Consider the following 20,231-nt stretch of genomic DNA (forward strand, 5'->3'; position numbering starts at 1 on the left):
ACTGTGAGGGCTGACATGCATTCAGCAAATAATTATTCATTGCATTTACTCACTCTTTGATATTGATAGCAAAAAATATTTTTGCAGAGGGTGTTGAAATCGGATCACTGCGAAAAGAAGAGACTGCGTTTGTGGGCTCGAACATTGAACTGCGCTGTCCACTGACAGGCTCCCCTGAAAGGATTGAGTGGACAAAGGACGCCCATGCCTTGCCACCAAATGCTAGAGAAGTGAACGGAGAGCTCTGGTAATGTGTTCTTCGACTTTACATGTTTTCTTTATCTTGTTGACGTGATTGTCTACGTACAGCAGTTTACCATGGCCCTACCCAGATGGCACAGCATGCAACGTAAATCAAAACGATATGTTGTTTATGCTGAAATAATAAGCTGGCATATGGACCCTTTCGAAATTTTTATTTCTTTCATGGTCCTTTGGTTGTTTGTGGCAGGCAGTTTCATCAGCTTGCCCAGCGGTAACCACCCCTTCCTTGGTGTGTATTTTTGGCTGTGAGAGTCTTGAATGGTTATAATGAAGTAATGGTTTGTAATTAAGTCATTTTGTCCTTTGCCCCCTTTAACAGTGCTGTAGTGAGGTTTTGCTGCATTTTAATGTAGCAAGCAGCAAGCAAGCTAGTGGTGTTCCGTTTATTTCTATTTCCTTAAAGGCCCTAATCTCAGGGGGTGTTATTACATAAGGGGTGGGATTATACATTGAATAAGAAGAACAAACAGCGAAGATTATTTAACATTGAAGATGATCAGTTATGCATTCTTGGAAAGCAGATGATGTAGCGATGGAGATAATGTCATGGGGTAAGCCATTCCAGTGTGTAGCTGCTCTAAAATATAATGAAGCAGAAAACGTAGTAGTGTGCGATGGTGGTCGGGCAACTTGAAATGGATGACTGGTATGGTAAGATATGCGTGCTGCGGCTGTAATATACAGTGCTTGATTGAGAGAAGAATAAAAAAACTTGTGAAAAAGGGCAAGGCTAGCAATGTGGCGACGATAGGAGAGGGGCGGTAGTCTGGATCATGCTTTCAAACATGAAATACTGACGTATGAATATGAGGAATAAATGAATCGGGCGGCATGATCTTGAATGGCTTCCAATGCTGTGATTAGATATGCTTGATGCGTACTCCAGATGGCAGATGCATATTCTAATTTGAGTCTTACAAGGGTTTTATATGCGAGCAATTTAACATGTGGTGGGGCAAGGCGAACATGGCACTTAAGAAAGCAGAGTGTTTTGTTCGATGCTGAAATGATGTTACTAATATGGGTGCACCATGATGAATTGGATGAGAGGGTGACTTCTAGGTATTTATATGATTGTACTAGCTTAATCGATGCTTTAAGCTCAATCGATGTGTTAAGCTCAATTGATATGTTAGAAATTGAATAACCAAAACGATAGAGATAGTGACGACGAGAGAAAGACATGAGTTTATATTTGTTAGGATTGAGTAACTTAGCCAATCATTTCACCAATTTAGTATGCAATTAAGATCTGTCTTAAGAGCATGTTGGTAATGACAATTAGTAATAGTGCGGTAAATGACACAGTCATCAGCAAACATTCGAATAATACAGGAGACATGCAGGGGTAAGTCGTCAATATATAATAAGAATAGGAGGTGACTGAGGACAGACCCTTGGGGAATGCATGAGGTAACTGGGAGGGGTTTGGACAGATGGCCGTTAAGATAGACTGGCTGAGAACGATTAGTTAGGAATTCTTCAATCGATTTAAGAATATTAGGATATAGGTTCAGCTTCGAAAAATTTAGTAACAGACAGCAGGGAGGAACATTGTTAAAAGCTTTTGCAAGATCAAGAAAGATGGAGTCAGTTTGCATGTTAGTCAAGATTAGTGTGAAAGTCATGAAGAAATAGTGCTAGTTTGGTTTCGCAAGAGAAGTCCTTACGAAACCTGGGCTGTGAAGGATGCAAAAATTCGTTCAAGTCCAAGAAGTTGATAATTTGCGAGTAGATGACGTGTTCCATGATTTTACAAGGCACACTAGTTAATGAAATGGGATGGTAATTCAAGGGCGAGTCTCTGTTACCTGATTTGTAGACTGGAATGACCTTGTCTGTTTTCCGATCAGGTGGCATAATTCCTGAGGAGAGTGACTGTGAAAAAATGAGACATAAATATACTGTGCAAATTGATTCCACGTTTTTCAGGAGCTTCGAATTAATAAGGTCCATAGAAGCTGACGATGAAAGCTTCATATTGGGAATTATAGATGAAATGCCTTCTTCAAAGAATGCGACAGGCGGCATGAAAGTTTCTAAGTTAAAGGATGGTGACTGCAAAGGCGTGTCAAATTCAGTAGACAAGACAGATGCGAATGTGTTGTTAAATATTGCTGCACAATCATGGTCACTAACTGCCTCATGTGAATCATTCATCAGCGTAATATCGAGAGGATGCGTAGGATTTAAAACTTGCCAGAATTGCTTGGAATTCTTGATTACTAAGTTTGGTAAGTTGTGATAAAACATGTGTTTGACTTACGAACTGAAAGTAAGTAGAATTTTTCGACTTCAAAGTATTTTTCCTGTGTAGCAGGTGTGTCATGCGTTCAGCAGTATGAAATAATTGTTTATTTTTGTTTTCTAGTTATTTTAAACAGTGGGAAAACCCCTGTTTGTTGTGATTAGCGTGAAAGGTAACCTTCAGGATAAACATATTAGTGAGGTGATTTAATTTGTTCTTAGAAAACAAACCAGTTTTCATGAATTGAGTGAGTGTGAAATGCAGATTTGTTCTTGGCGAAAGAGGTGTTGAGATCTTAAGCTATTGCATTATAGTTGCCCTTATTGTAGAGGCGTATTGTTTTATCGGCTGTTTGTTTTTGAGTTGAGATAAATGAAAATAGAGAATGTATGACTTTATGATAACTGATTTCAGTGATCATGAGACATGGGTTGGTTGAGAAACTGAAGATGAACATAGATGAAGTTTTTCGCTTCGGCATGACACGTTAATGTGGAACTAGTTATGTTTTGCCAATCAATGTTCGTGTAGTTAACATCACCAAAAAGAAGGATGCAGGCATTTGGATAAGTGGAAACAAGTTTGTGAATGGTATTAAAGTGACATGGGAAGTCTGTATTACTTTGTTGGGGTCTATAGCAAATGCCAAGCAGCAGCGTTATGGGGGGAGCATGACAGATGAGCCATAACAATTCGATATCGGATGCGATGTTAACAAAGGAACATGATATTGTCACGTGGTAGTGACGTTAAATAACACAGTAGCAATACTGTGAACGAGAAAACTAACTTTTATTGGGCGAACCTGTGCCCACAAAACAGGCTACACTTATAGCACAACGAAAGCGGCCAACACGCTCGGCGATCGTCGAAAATGTGATCAGCGAGTCAAGCGCGTCGGCTTTTATAGAGCAGTCGTCGAACGTTCCAGACTAATCGTTTGGACCCGCGTGCTTTCCACAAAGTTCTACACCATTCGCGTTACGCGATGAAATCGGATAACACAAGGTTCGGCGACAACAGACAGCCGGGTAGAAGCATCGATAACTTTCCAGAAACGTCGGATGCGTCCCTCGCTGTGCGATTACAGTTGTTAAGCGGCGAAACGTGGTCGCCCGATAAAGATAAGTACACGTGTCAATATACCCTGATGAATTGCAAGAACTCCCCCCCCCCCCCCCCCGGCCCCAATGAGCCTTTTCTATCGTTTCGATACACGTGAAAATTAGGTAAATCGGTTAAAATTTCAGCGTCCGTTATGTCATTGTTTAGCAACATTTCTGTTAGTATGAGGGCATTGCTCTTGGATAATGAAATAATGTTCGATATGAATTCATGCTTTGGAAGGAGCCTACGGATGTTAGTGAATATTACGAAAATTGAGAGATTACAGGGTGGTTCAAGTTTACATTTTGTAGATGCTTGATGACGGGGCAACTGCTATACTATTTCTTTAATGGTATCAGATGGTGTATCAAATATCTAGCGTTCTGACTGGATGTGCAGTGTTTTGAATCTCAAGAAATACTTGTTAGAATGTGCTTTTGCAAATGTAAGTAGCTACTTACGCACATGTCAAACAGAGCACAAGGAGTCCTCTCCAATACTGTAATCTGTGTTTTTCAATTTACAGCCATTTGATAAGAGTGCGTCTTTGGTTTTGTGTGATAAGAATTTCATGATTATGGGACATGTTCGATCAATCGAATGATTTCCGAGACAATGTGCTCTTTCTATGCCATTAGGTTTAACTTTAATTTCAAGATTATTGCGGCAAATATTAATGATTTGTTTCTTAGACTCAGCCAACATTTCATTGCTAGTAGGGTCAGGGATGCCATAAAAAATAAGTTTATTTCAGCGCAACCTGTTTTCGGCATCATCTAGGCATGCTTCTAGTTCCTTAGTCATTTTAGCCCTATTGAGTGTGTTAATCTACATTATTTCTATATCTTTTCTGAGGGGAACAAGTGTTTGGTAATGATTTTGAAGATTGGCCATTCATTTGTTCAAATCTGTAATGGTTTTATTCACTGTACTTAGCTGGGTTTTCAAGGCCTGTATCTTGGTAATCAACTGGATCTGGCCAGCACTTAGCTTCTGTAGTACATCCAGTATAGCAGCATTCCTGTTAGGACCAGGGTTAGTCTCGACGTCACCCAATAACATCAGTAAGGAATGAGTCACATGAGCACACTCAACCGCAATAGCAACACAACATTTTGGGCTTGGAAACTGCACCAGGTAATAATTACTTGATTTTTTAGGAGCTTCAGCCAGGCAATGTGCTCAGACTGACAGTCAGTTGGTTCTAATGCTATCAGTTGTCGACATGCCTTTATTTTTAAGCATAGAGATGGTGTTTTATAAGCATTATCTCAATTAACCTTATTTATAATATTCTGTGGTGTTTTTATAGAAATGACTGCTAGTATTACAAAAGCTTCTGGAACATCTGCCAATGTCTTGCATAAAATTCTTATATCATTTTCGCTGTTTAACCCTTACTCCAACTACAGGATTAAAGATGTGCAACAAAGCAATGAAGGAAGATACATCTGCAATGCTATGACAGGGGACAGGTTGATATCCAGAGACTTTGTCATCCTTCATGTCAGAGGTGAGGAGTCTTGGTCACTTCACTGGTGGATTTGCTGAGCTTTTGAAGTGGTGTGTATCACATATAGGATGTTTTTTGCAGGGGCAAAGTTAAGGACGCTAATGACACTTAAGAGAAAATACACCTTGATACCTTGATAGCACATTGTTCAAGATCAGTTTTTTTGTTTCATTTTTTTTTTACTGCAAATGGCTACATGGTACAAATGTTACAAATCCTGCAAAGGAATGAGATTTGTAGGACTTATTTCTGCTTCATTTACTACATCTTGCACTCAATTAGGGTTGTGACAGTCCCATGGCTTTGTATTGAATGAATTAGGAAGCTCTGGGAATAGGGAATTGAAACACATTGTACAGGCCTTTACCTACTTCTGACCAACACCATTTCATTAATATGGTTCATGTTTAAGTGTTATGGATATTCGCATTAGGGATGCATCGTTTGTTCCCTTACTTATGGATAGAAAGGACACTGGATGCAGCTGTCACATGGAAGATTATGTGAGAGCTTTTGTACACTTTTGAAGTTAAAAATCTTTTTGCTGTGGCTACAACTTCCTGCAGCTAAGTGTTGTTGCACTACTCACTACACATGGTTGAGAGTGTTTGCTGCAGCTAAAGATCAGTAGTATCGAATTCAAATGTCCAATATTTAAAGGCATTTATACAACATGCATTATAGCCTTTCTTGAGCTTACCATTTTCTACAGGGAAGTATAACCTGATGCACTTATGTTTATTGTTATAGGTTCAGGATATGCAAAATTGAATTAGCCATTCTTATAACTATACAATCATGTGCCGATAGTCCCTAAATATGTATAAAGTTCACCTGTGCTTGTGTGGTAATTGTATTCCAACATTGTGCAGTAACTTACTGTACTGTCTTACAGGGATATAAACAGAAGCATCAATCTCCAGCACAGTCAGGTCACTATTAGAATACAGAAATTTGCTATTTGGGGTAGTGATATTAGTTAATAATTTGGGTAGCGTGAATTTTGTTGACATGTGCTGCTGAGGTGAGTGCTGTTTACACATCTAAATACAAAAGATCTTAAAGCATGGGGTCCTTTAAAAAAAAGAGAAAATTGCTGACGTGCATCAATGCATCTGCCTCAGCACTGGAAGCACCTGCATATATTTCCCCATGCAGCTGTCACACTGCACCTTTGTATTCCAGGCAAGGTTACAAACATTAAAGAAAATTTAATGGCCTCATTATTTGAGTTCTCTGAAAGCTTTTGTGGTTTGTTGTATGCTTAGACAATTAATGTCATCTCACAGGAGCAAGGATTTATTGATGTGACGGCAGTTATTTGCATCCTCGGATGTGTGCCTCTGATGGTTTATGAACCCATGAGGAAATGTCAGCTGCATTTACTAACAACGACAACTTTGAAGAAAAATTAGTGCCTACAAAGTGTTTGTATGCAGCATATCTAATTTCTGATTCAACTGCCTGATCAGAAGGGAGGCACACCTGCTCAATCGCTTTTTCATTTATGCATTGCCAGTCACTGGTAGCACAGTGAAGCTGTTTTCGTTTGAATTTCTTTGAGAAATATAACTAAATTGGCAAGAAATTGTGCATATGTCAGCTGAATATAGAATGTGTGTTTATAGCATTGGAATGTGTGTTTACAGCACTCCAATACCTCGTCCGTTGTCGTTTGCGCGGTTACATGATGCATTCCAATACCGACCACCAACTAGCTCGCCTCTCCCTGTTAAAAGTGTTTACAGCATTTACTCGTGTGAAAGTCACACTTTCTTTTCTTTTTTTTTCATTGTATATTGCAGAGGACATCAGGCTATGACTTGCACAAATAAAATTTCAATAAACTTTTATGTGAAGATTTATTCCTGAAAGTTAACCTGTTTGTCTTTGAAAAATGAAGCCACCATATTCAAGCTGAGGTGGATATTAAAAGACAGAAAAGCATGAAACACTGTGATATATAGCCTATTCATGTTCGTTATGGCTTGGCACGACTAGGCACAACTAAGAACACCGCTGTACTTTGTTGGTTTTGGTCACAGGAAGATGGCCTCATACATCTTTTTTTACCTATCAAAGTTGGCAATGCAGTATCAATCAAGCCCATATTGTATGTTTACATGGGAAAGATTATTAAAGCATTCTGGCAACAGTATAAAGGAAAGAAGACAGTATGGTCATTTCAGCCTTCATTCTCTTGTTTTCATTGCTTCAACACAGTGACACTTAACCAGCCAGGTTAACTGTGTACTTTAGAAAAACTTCTTGCTGGGCACGTTGGTGCATGGCTGTGTTTTAGGAAGAGTTGTGCCTAAGAAAGAATGAACACAGGAAAAAATGAGATAGACGAAAAGAGTGCAAACTATCAACTGGGTTTACATTGGAGTCATGGTGTTTGCCCACACTGCCTTGGCCAAGCATTTGCTGTGGCGCACACTTGGCATCACTCTCATTGATGACAGTGAAAAAAAAAAGTGAGGGTGTGTAGTGAAAAACTATCAATTCACATATCAGATTGGCCTAAGCATTTGTGATAATATTGCATGGTTCAGGTCGAAAATTGCAAAGTTCCATGAGCATAAGATGTCACATTTCAGCCGCAAAGGGGTCAAAGATGCTGCTGAGCTTTTTAAACAGTGAGGCAGGTATGCCGTTGCCATGTAACCTTCCTAATAACTGCTTTCATTGCATTCTTTTTTTTTTTGCTTCTCAACAGATGTTCCCAGCGTCTCAGTGAGGATTCGGGCCAACAAGGAGGTTGTTCACATGGGTGATAGCCTGGACCTTCACTGTGTTGTGACAGGAGATGGTGCCGCTTCTGTTAAGTGGACGAAGCTCGCAGCTGATGATCGCTTTGCTGAAAACGTGCGAGTGCATGGTGCTTTCCTCTCGGTGAATGGCGTTCGCCCTGAAAATGGTGGTGTCTACCGCTGCTCTATTGACAGCCCTGCGGGTACACTCAATGATGACTACGTCCTTGCCATAGAAGGTACGCGGTGGTCACATTATTGAGGGTAGTTTATGTTTCTCATACATTTCATCTTGCAAAAGGGTTACCTCATGTATTACTGTTTGAGCAGGCTTAGGCAGAATACCGCTGAACATTTTTCTAATCAAATAAAGAGATGGCATAGAAATAGTGCGGTGCACAGAATATTTCTACAAGACTGCATGCATTTAAGTTACTGTCAGCTTTGCCACCTTCAGATTTATGTCTACTCCTTTGTGCCAGTATAAAGTTAGTTCAACTGTCAATCCCTGTATATAGTATCTTGTCCTAAACAATGTGCCAACTTTCACAGCTTGTACAGTCACATTATTTGCAGAAAAGAATATCCCAGGAATCATGGTTTGCATTTCATCTATCAAAACCTAAAACTGTCATAACCACTGTAACATGCAAATAAGGGTTTTGATTTGACAGCCACCCAAGGTGCTCCTCTTGCAAGGGAGCAGAGTAGTTGTATGTGCAATAACTGAGACTATATTTAGAACAGTTTATTTCATGTTAGGCATGCATGTTCTGTCCTGGCTTTAGTAGTAAAGTCTTGCTACAATGGAATCAGTGTTTTTAGATAAGCGAACATTTGATGATGAACAAATGCTACACAGCAATCATTTACAAGTTTTATGCTTGTGTGTCCACATGTTGCTAACTCTTTTGCAAGATGATAATGGCACCTGTTGGTCATTTTCATCTTGATCTGCATTTGTCTCATCTTACGGTATCGTGCTGTGCCATATTCAGTGGGAACAACTCCAACTTATGGTTCAACTTATGGCCGAGCTTTCATGTGCTCAAGTGCTCTACAAATGCATATACTTTTTTCCCAAGGCACCTAATAGTATGACAGTGATGGAATTGGTTATGACACCATCACCAATGACAAGAAAGCTTCTTGAGCTGCTTATGATCCAGTATTGCCAAGAGCAGAGGATATACTTTTGTGTGTAATAAAATTGTTTATAGAATGCCTATGCACAAGAAAGGTTAGAAGCACAAACTTCATACATGCAGAACATACATTGCTTTGTGTGAATGTATTTAGAAGACAGATGTGAGCAGCTATCAAGAAAAATTGAGAGTACAAAATAACTTTTAAACTCTACCACGCTCCTATGAAAGCTTCATGCAGTTCACCCAAATGGATACAGCAAGCAAACATTGTTGCCCAGTTTTGCTGGAATAACACTGCTCATTTAACATTGTTTTCATCTTGTTTTCCACTGCCAAAACATTTGTGCTGACTCTAGTTGATAACCATTGACAGTCTTACTGCTTCTGTTGACTAAAGCAGTAGATAATAATTAGCTGATGTTGATTAAAGTTACTGTTACTGTTATTGGGCAGAGTACGTAATTATCAGTTATAAGTATATTGAATCTGGTAATGAGTAGTCATTAGAAAGAGTCCAATCAGGAGCAGTAGTAATGCGCTTTGTTTTAAAGCAATAGTGTGACAACATTGATTTGTTAAAAAGTGTATTATCAGTACCTTTTCAAGACATGTTTATGGTATTGTATTTGGTTTTATTATTTACATTATAACAGGTGTACATTGCAAATGCAGCTACTTTTTTAGTCTTTTGTTAAATATTGCTTGTTGACTTGCCGTGCACAATGTTCCTGTCCTTCTTATTATTATTAAAAAATTACTTTCTTGTCATTAAAAATGGTTGTCCTTGTTTCTAACACCCTAACATCTGTTAACACCAGTCTTATTTCTGTACGCTTTTGTTTGTTTCTGTGGCTGTTGTAAAAACATGTTATGGCTGTGGGTTTTGTCTTTCCTTTGTGTTTGACAACACTAACACATAAGCTTTAGAATTGGTTTCACAGAAATCTGCATGCCTAACTATAATTGATACTGCATCCTTTACTAATAAAACTGGGCTTCAAGAAATTGTTGCACATAATCACTTGTGTCAAAGAAATTTGCTAGAACATACTTAAACTATTTTCAACTATATATGTAAATATTATACTGTCATATGGTATTGGTGAACAGTTTATGCAGTCGTTTTAAAACACTCTTTGCGGAAAAGCTTTTTGTTTCCTTGACTAACCCCTGTTGCACATGGAGACATACCTCTGTCATTAAGTTGTTTAAGAAAATAATTTTCAGAGCTGCTGCTACACTTGCAGATTCAGTGATAGCACAGAATGTCAGACCTATTACAAAATAAATACGCATATGCTCAAGCTAAAGTGCCTCCAATAATATTGCAGCAACAAGCAAACTATAGAGACCCACTCACTGTGGTGGCAATGGTGTTGCGCTGCTAAGCACGACGTTGCAGGATCAACGGGGGCAAGATGCAAAAAAGCTTGCGTGCCGTGCATTGGGTGCACATTAAAGAACCCCAGGTAATCCTAGTTAACTCGGAGTCCTTCACTATGGTGGGCCTCATAATCAGATTGTGATTTAGGCACGTAAAAGCTCCAGAATTTACTTAAATTTTAAGCTATAAAGACACTAAAATAGAACTGCATTAATTCATCTCAGTATCTTCAGTTTCCTTCTCTGATCTTTATTTACGATAGTTTGAGCAGTCTCTGCTTTGAGAGGTGCTTCATATAGTTGAAGACGTTGAAGAAAATATTTTCTACCTAATAGGGGATTGTTAGAAATGAAATTAACACAACAACATGCATTACCCTTGAGCACTATGGCACTATGTAAACAGCATAGCAGTTGAGGGCATTCACAACTTAATATTGTTGTCATATGTTATGCCTATGTGGCATGGTTGTAGAGGATATCAGATATGTTTGATTGGCTTTGCATTGGCCCATAAATAGCTTTTGCTTAGCAGGGTCATTAGAAACGCCTTACTAAGAACCAATACATCTTGCGAGTAAACATCAATGTCTAGGATTTCTAATCATAGGAGTCATAGCTTATGACCTCATGTTTTAAGAAATTTCATACTTTGAAGTTTTATGTTCATTTGCAGACTCCTTCAGAAAAATAAATAGATTGAACATTGGTTCACAGCTCTTACCATGCTTTCCTAATTATTTGCTATGATTAACTAATAATTCTGTTCATTTAGCCATTTAAAAAAAATTAAGGTATTGCAATAGATCATCTATATAAAAATAAGATCAGGTTCACACAAAACAGCTCCAAGCACAGTAGTACTGGAAGAACTGCTGTGCCTGAAAAACTGTTTTCGCATATGCTTAACAGCCTAGCATGAGATGTTACAAACTCTTGTTTGCAAAGTATTACTTTTTTACCTCCTTCGTTCTAGTCTCACCACTATATGAAACAAAGCAGCAAATTCTAACAGACAGCAAATGCTAAGACTGAGGGGTTTAAAAGGTGCTAAGCAACAGTAAAACATTTGCGCTGGTGAAGTATTTCTTAAAAGCATTATCATTATTGAGCTGTCACAGTAACATCATGGTGGTGCTGCGTTTTCTCCTGGGCTACTAATCCTTCCCTCACTGTAAGGCAGGCTGCTTTTCCATTGCACAAGTGCAATTTACTCACACAGCTTGTTCCTCTTCAGTGTCACTTTAAGGTTGCCTTTGTTCTGAAATTACAGATTTGTTAGGACAGCTTTCATCAGTAGTAATGCACAGCATGTGTAAGCCTTAACACTAAAATAAACAAGCTTTATGAAAGTGCCGAAGGAGACTGCAAGCCAACTACAATCAATTTCTTTTATAGTAAGTAGTCTTAACGATTCAGTCGAGTAAAACACACACACACTTTGATCGTTGCAAAGTGGTACTAACATTCCCTTGCACACTCGTACAATGTGGGTGCTGCACGTTCACTAACAAAAATTTGTTCTTCATTCAACTCGCCCATCACTTGGCACACGGCAACTCGTAAGTAACATGACCAGTTCTGCATTCTGTGTGTCCGTGCACCCTGGGAGTGTCCCCGTGGCCTCTCTGTTGTTCTGCACACTTCCTGCATCAACCATCATGCACTGGCCCAATGATGGAAAACCCTTTTGTCTGCACCTTCACAGTATTCCCGATCGACCTAAACCCTTCCTCCTAGAATGACAGTCTGTTCTCCCACCTGCATGCTGATATGGTGCAGCCTATTTGGCATTCCTTCAGAAATGTAGAGTATTTGAACTGTTTTCATTGAAGTATATGTAACTGCACATGTGATTTATACATACTGACATCTACACTGAACCAGGGTCATTGATGATGCAATCAATAATTATGTATTAACATGATAAATTCTTGTTATTAGCTTGACTATTAGTATTTGAGATAGCATATATATATATATATATATATATATATATATATATATATATATAATATGGTTACAAAAAATTATATGTAACTGTTATATTAGATATTGAACAGGCCCTGCTATTTTGGACAGAAAAACACAGCACGTGTGTGAAGTCTACTCAATAGATTTTTTTGTAAATTACAAAATTAAAACTTTTGGATAACTCTTAATCTGTTGTAACAGGTAGCTATGGCGCAACTGTTTAAGGAAAGGTACATTTCAGATTGTTGTTAACTGACCTTGCCACCACATCATAAATCTAATCAATTAAAAAGTGGGAAGTAAATTTTCAAATATTACATAGTTAACTGATCTTGCCATCCCACCATAAACCTAATCTCTCTGTAGCTTTCCAGCTTTATTTTTTGGACACACGAATTTTTAGGCACTCTTGTGTTTCTGCAACAGCTTGCTAACCTGAATAGGAACTTGGTAGAAAAACAAAGGATGTTGTCTTTTTGTGCTAGTGAACTTGCAAGCATTTGAAGCATGAATACTATAATTAATCCTTGATGTATACCACAATGCATACTCTTATTCTAATGTAAACTAAAATGCTGTACTGTATTGCTGAATAAGCTTGTAATCAAATATATGCATCATTATGCATAATTCTCACGAAACCCTAAGTTTGATTCATACTTGCCACAGGGTTCAGTGCGAGCAGTCACATACATGTACACTTGAAAAAAAAATGTTGCCTCATCTTTGGTATGAAAGTAGTGATCTTTACTATGGGTGGGTAGGTGGGAAAACATGGTTTAAATATTATCAGTAGTACTGGTACTGCATGCTGCATCATTATCAGGCTCATGGTGCATAAACTTTTTAGTCATGCATTTGGGAGCTGGAGTGACAAAAGGACACATGATGCTCCAGTGAAATAAGCTCCAAGGAAATCATGATAACAAATGTATCAGGAAACTTTTGTAGCTAAATTGTAATGCATGGTGTATGGAAGAAATGCTGTTCATTCTGTGAACAGTGGAGTTTGTATTTAAAGGAATAGTGCTAAATTTAATCAATGCAATGTGGAGTTCAGGATGGCATTCAGTAATGTATAAAATTTCCTCTTGCCTACAGTCAAGCAAGTAAGGTGTAGTTTTCCAGTTTATGAATGGTCACTATGCTTATTGTAACTATCTGAAACATATCTGATATAATCATCTTCCATGCAGTGATCCTTAGGTGTTGCCTGAGCTTAGTTGGCGTGGGTGATATTTGGAAGCAATGCAACAGCACAGTACAATGCAGAAATATTTTCTCACCATATGTGCATGTAGGCAGTCCTCGCCTAAGTCACAAACAGCAAATAACTGGCCATGATCACCAGATGCTGTTAGGTTATTGCCAGGATCTCATGTTCTAAGAGTAGTCCTCTGGTGCATAATACATCAATAAACTTCCTTTCTTGCATGGTCATCTGTGTTCATTCTAATCTTCATTCTTATATACTGGTTGGCAATGTGTGTACTTGGGAACAGAAAAGCACTTTTTATTTCAGTTTATTCCTTCCTGTAGGTGCAGCCCTCTTAATTGTGCAAAATGTGCATTTTTTCACAATGTGTATAATATTGCAGCCTCATGACAATTTATTCAGTGACTCTTTGTGCAAAAACCATTACAGAAAAGTTTAAGCTCACCGTAGTGAAGTGAAAAATTTGACTGAAGCAAAATAGAGTCAATTTCAAAGCAACACTTCATTTTTTTTCCCAACAAGACAAGTGTGTCACAAGATGGTAACTTAACAGGAAGCTTTAGCTCAGGGCCAACTCTGATTTCCCTATTCAGATACATGTAAAATGCAGAAATGCTTTCATGAGACAATCGCTGGACTGACTTGAATCAACTGTGTTTCATTTGAAAAATAAAGCTAAATTCTTGCAACTCTAGAAAGCTTAACTTTAATTTAGGGTCGGGAATATAAGATTTCTCAAAAATTGACAAGCTTAAAATACATAGAAACATGACGTTTACAGATCCGGAACACTGCACGAAAAACAGATATTGCAGTTCTATAAACTCATCTTTAGAGTGTCTAAAGGGGACAAACTTATATGGTAATTTACGATTTCAACAATTTTTCTTAAGAATTTGATTACCTAAATAATGGTGCACTTTTTGAAGTCGCTAGATTTAAACTTTTTCTTTTACATGCATCAAACCACATCAAAATTGGTGCCGTGGTTGCCGAGAAAAGTTATTTCGTCATTCCCATGTATTTAGATAGGTGCTCCCACCTAAATACAGACATAAGTGCAGAAATTTTGTTTGGTATTCACTGAACCAATTTGTGGGTACTTTGCTGCACCTAAATAAAAAAATTAAAATCTTTCTGTTGTGTGCATATCTTTATTTAATGCATCAGTTGTTTTATAAGGATTGTAGAATATTGTACAGTTTGAAAGAAAAGTAAAACATCTAACATATACAACTGAATAACTTAGCAATAAAAAGCAATATTTACATGTGTACTTGTTTATCTTTTTTGGGTGACCACTTTTCACCGTCTAACAAATGTTGTTCCTCAGTGTGGGATTTGCCCGCATGTATCGAAAGTTTCTGGAATGTTATCGATATTTCTACCCGTTGTCTGTTGTCATCGAAGCTTGTGTAATCTGATTGCATGTGCGGTGCGAATTGTGGAGAATTTTCTGGAAGACATGCAGGCATCAGCGATTACTCTGGAACTTTCAATAACTCATGTATAAAAGCCGACACACTTGACCAGCAGACCAGATTTTCGATGATCACCGACCATGTTCGGTGCTATCGCTGTTCTTTAAGTGTAGCTTGTTTTTGAGGGCACAGGTTCACCCAATAAAATTCTAGTTTCATCCTTCCCAGTTTTGCTGCTTTCTTCACAGTTGTGACAATATCATTAAACTGTTCGGTGAACTTGTCGGGACATCTAAAGAGACAAAATTGATATACTGATGTGTGCATCCATATAGAAAAGCTGGAACATAGTCAACTCAGTGAAGACAACTAATGGATGTGTGCACAAGCTATCAGCTAGATTGGTCAGTGTTGCAATTCTTTTTTTAGATATACCTTGTAAAAGGCCTTCTACATAATTAGTTCTTTATTCGGGCAACATTTTGATGGACGTGTGGGGCAGAGGTATTAGACTCTTTGAAAACTTGCATAAACAATGTAACAATGTCAAGTAAGCTGTCAATAAATTTGTCATAGTCTCTGCCTACTTTAGATGATGTAGCAGATACAGTTCACAGAATTGTGATATCTCTTTCTGGTGTTGAGCTATTGCGGGAACTCTGAGCTTTAGTTGAAGAAAAAAAATTTCTGAACTTAAGCAATTAAAAAAAATTTAGCCATTAAGTAAAGATTGTTGCTACAACAATGGATGGAGCATGTCTTTCTCTCTTGAATGCAACAAACTTCATTTGGATTGGTTCGATTGTCTAATTGCCATCTCTGCATTTCAGGTGTATGTGATTGGGAGATCATAGTTGGCTCTGATATAAAGTTGCCTCTTCTTAACAGTGAGCAAATAAGGAGAATGTCTGCCATGAGCCAATGTTCTGACAAAGAAACTTTGCTCTTTATTGTTTGGCTTTCAGCTGCTTAGACAGCACGGATAACAATTGCGTATTAGTTGGGCAGATGATCTATCAGTGTTTTACTTTGCTGTCATTTTCCTGTCTTGACTTACCAAAATACATCCCTGTTACCCATTGGTGTGTCCCTGTTGTGCATTTTTAACAATTGTCACATGCATGTTGAGCCATTTTTTGAGTAGCCACTTTGCCCAATTTGCAGAAACTCCAACTGTGCCACCCAATGAAGTGGAGACCCGTACTATTCCTTATGGATCCACGGTTGTTTTGGACTGCCGGCACAACTTGGAGCCCCCTGTTGCCTACAGCTGGACACGTGACAACGGCGATGTTCCCCACAAAGCTTTGCCTCGTGACAGCACCTTGGTGGTGCCAGATGTTCGTGCCAGCGATGCAGGCACCTACATCTGCACGGCTAAGAATGAACGCACCACACTGGAAGTTCCAACCATTCTTGTTGTCACTGGTGAGGGCACAAGTTCTTTTCACCTGGAGTTTAAAAATAAGAACTTTTCCTACCAAAGAACAAAACTAGTTTCTATGTTATGTGTTATGACAATAATTGCCTGTCAATTTTAGATGGCTTGGATTGGTTTGAAGTGTTTAGAAGAACAAGCTCCAGAAACTTTTTTATACAGTGTAAATCTGATCTGGATGCTATGGACAAAAATAAAGCCTATGAAAGTACAGAGCAGGCTGAGAGAATAATTTTGTAGCTTTGCACAAAGATGGAAATAAGTGTCTCCACAATTTATTTGCTTGTCTTGCATTTGTTCAGAAGGTGTCTAGATATGTTGAAGTTACAATTGATTACTTGCTGCTTGCATTAAATGTTATTGGCACAAATTAGGCTACGAAAGAGCATTTCAAGTTATTTCTGGTTGATATCACTGCTTATCATTCACTAACATCAGTGCTGCTTTTTGTACTCACCTAGGCACTCTGAAATTTAGATGTAGGAATAAATACTTTCGTACAGTTTATGATGGCATTCTGCCAATGCCTGGTATATTCAGCAATGTAAGAAAAAGGAACTATCGATTGCACCTCATTTTTGTGATGTACATTTGGTATGTAGGCAGATAGTAACCCCTCAAGCTGTTTTCAAGCTGTTTAAATAAATAAATAAATAAATAAATAAATAAATAAATAAATGTGTATGTGCATGCGTGCATGTGTGTGTGTGTGTTTGTGCACGCACGCACGTGCACACATGTGCATTCTTCACAGGGGGCTTCTGCAGACATCTCTCTTCTTGAGATGGCAGGCTTTCCATATGCTGTAGACTTTACTTAAACAGAACTCGAAGGGACCAAAGAATGTGTTCTGTTTATCCAAAGTATCATTTAATCGAAGTACTCAAAAGTCACCAAGAAAAATCTTATTTGAAAAGTGTCAGAGTGTTTTGATATTTCTGTGGTGAAAAGGGAGACTTTACTGTATTCTGCTTCTAATATTCTAGCATTTTTGCAAAAGGTTGGTGTCTATGCATGAAAGAATTCCAAATACTTCTTAGTTCTTATGTTCGAAATAACATTACAGAATTTCAATTTTACCCATCTCCTCAAAGCAGGTAACAATGCATCGTCTGCAGTCTCATTCCTGGCGGTGTGAATGAGGCAGTAGTGGCAGCCGGACTGCAAGATCTTATTTACCCACTCTGTAACAGTATCTTACTCTTCAGGGATTATCATTTGTCTAGTGAAGCCCTCATTATGGAAACACCACTGCAACTTTGACATCCTTAATTTGCATTACCGTATTTGTACGATTCTACAATGCCACTGATCATAACGCCCAGCTATATTATCGCCCAGATATCCGAAAAAATAACCTGGTGCCGATTCTACCACGCACATCAAGTGACGAAACCTGAGTCGACGCGTACCGTGTTGAAACAATATTATGGAACATACAAAGGCATACAGACACACACACAGCTGAATCTTAGCGGCTAGTTGCTAATGGAGTCTGACGGCATCTCCTTTTCACTATATACTGGCCACAAAAAGTAGTCTTCAGTTCCATTCATTGCATTATAAATGCCACACTTATGAAGACTTGCGCAACCGTTGTCTGCCGGAGCTCATTCCATGCACCACGGAGCCACTTTGCAATGTCTCCGAGCACCGCTTTCTTCAGACGACCCATTAGATGGCCGTGTGGCTAGCTACCTTGCATTGAGCTTTTCTTTTTTTTGCTCTTTTATCTTGAGTAGAACCAGTTACAATCGTAATGCGCATGCAAATTTGAATGCACCTCTTATTTTTAAAATTTCACGTTAGAATCGTGCAAGTACGGTAAGCTTACCAATACTGCCCAACGGATTAGATCTTTATTACTTATAAAATCACCATTTGACATGTTTGTTAGACATGTTCTGTTCCATAAGCTAGTGAGGAAGGAGGTAAGTACCTTTAAAAGAGGTTAACAAAAAGATAGGTTCTGTTTAACCCAAGTTTGCTAGCATTGCACTTATGAGTGGCCAACCAAAGTTCATACCATTATTCCATTTATTCGGCATCTCCACTTAGCAAGTTCTGTTTATCCAGAGTCCACTGAATTATTAGTGCATGAGTTCCTGTATGACTTTTGCCTGTTTGAAGATAGGAGTGCATGCCGGTTTTTTACAATGAACAGACAAGCCTTCCGCATGCTCATGTGCTCAGGTATCAGTGCTCATGTAGTCGCTCATTTAGGTAACGTACCGACTGTCCAATCGGAAACCTGTTTACTCATTACAAAAGATGTGTGTGCATTCATGGGCTGTAACTTTGTAGAGAATTTCTTCCATTGCTGGATTCAATGCTACTTTTATCGTCCATTGTTTATGGTTGACTGATCCCATTAGTAACGTGGGCGGAGTGTCGCTTTGACCACTGGCGAAGCACGAAAACGTGTAGCATTGAAAAAGGCATTAAAAGGTGTGGCCCAGGGTACCTTAAAGTGTGCACTAGTGGTATGAAAGTAAAGAAAATTCACTAGAACCTTGTTGCGTTATGTTTGTAAGTGACAGCTTTGTAATTGTCACTCAGCATAACATGTTATGTAGTAACGCACGCATGCACAAACACACACATACATACTTGCACACACACACATTACGTACACTTGAACCTCGTTATAACAGAGTAAATGAAATTCCCTTTGAAATCTTCATAGAGATCCATGTAATTGTAACCTCGTTTTAACTAACTGGAATTGTCCAGCCAGTGGATATAAGGAACTAGATCAGTCTCCAAAACTGAAATATACCTGATCGTTGTGTGCGAAGTACATCGCTTTCCGCGGGATTCGGCACTTGTTCACCACGGCAGTCCGTAACTCCCACGTCTCCATATCGAATATGTTGTTGAGCAACACTGGTCTTTCTCGCCGCCGCGCATAGCTGCACACAAGCAGAAGCTCACTATAGCACTTCTCCACTGACCTTTCTTTTTTGCATGTGCCTGGCTGCACATCTACGTGCAGCGGTGCGAAAGATTAGAGCATTCACTTCTGCGCAACATGCTGCGCAGGCAGGTGCAGCTGGGCATGGTCTCTGAGATCTCCCCAGTGCATTTTCGAGTGTCACGTGCCACGCTGCACGGCTACACATGGCAGTGCAAAACATCGGTGCATTCACTTCTCTATTTCTCTACGGTGCACTGTGTGGGCTGCTGCAGCTGGTCTAGCCTCAGAGACCACTCCGGCGCAATCTCGGGTGTCACGTCCAGGCCATGCATTCACGTCTCCACCTCTCCCTGCGGCATGTCACTGGCTGGCAGCCGAGCGTGGCCTCTGAGATCGCATTGGCATCAGTGCGATCCCCGAGGCCACAAGCTGGCAAAGCAAAGCTGGTGCAGCGAAATTCACTTACCTCCTCGATCACACAACGAGCGCTGTGTTGTGTGCCAGGTGCTGCTCGACCATGACGAGCCAAGTGGAAAGCGGATGCGAAAGACCATCGGAATAGAACAGAAGGCAACTAGCTAAAGTCTGTTGCGTCAAGTGCTAAGAAGTCACGTGACATGCGGAATATTCTTTTGTTGTTTTGTTCATATTCATCGCATGCGTAGCCATGTAGATAGTGGCTCCGTGGGCTGCAAGGCCGTCTTCCTATATACATGTTTATAATTTTGCACCCCATTGGGCCATATATTGCAGCAAATTGCAACGATGGATATAACGAAATAATTTCAGCTCCCCCTTCAACTTTGTTATAATGAGGTTTGAGTGTATATACATATGTACATGTTTATT

General features: G+C 39.1%; 1 protein-coding gene across 29 annotated transcripts in view; it reads left to right on the forward strand.

The window, feature by feature from the left end:
* trol (terribly reduced optic lobes) overlaps positions 1-20,231 on the forward strand; it is a 604,861-nt gene that overhangs the window by 508,187 nt on the left and 76,443 nt on the right. For all 29 annotated transcript variants that reach the window (XM_065435395.1, XM_065435391.1, XM_065435373.1 and 26 more), the window contains 4 exons: positions 88-247; positions 5,032-5,132; positions 7,852-8,124; positions 16,192-16,455. In XM_065435395.1, coding sequence (XP_065291467.1) covers positions 88-247; positions 5,032-5,132; positions 7,852-8,124; positions 16,192-16,455 — 798 coding nt within the window. The remainder of the gene's footprint in view (positions 1-87; positions 248-5,031; positions 5,133-7,851; positions 8,125-16,191; positions 16,456-20,231) is intronic.

The sequence above is a fragment of the Dermacentor albipictus genome, chromosome 2 (assembly GCF_038994185.2).
Source record: "Dermacentor albipictus isolate Rhodes 1998 colony chromosome 2, USDA_Dalb.pri_finalv2, whole genome shotgun sequence".
Taxonomy (NCBI): Eukaryota; Metazoa; Arthropoda; class Arachnida; order Ixodida; family Ixodidae; genus Dermacentor; species Dermacentor albipictus.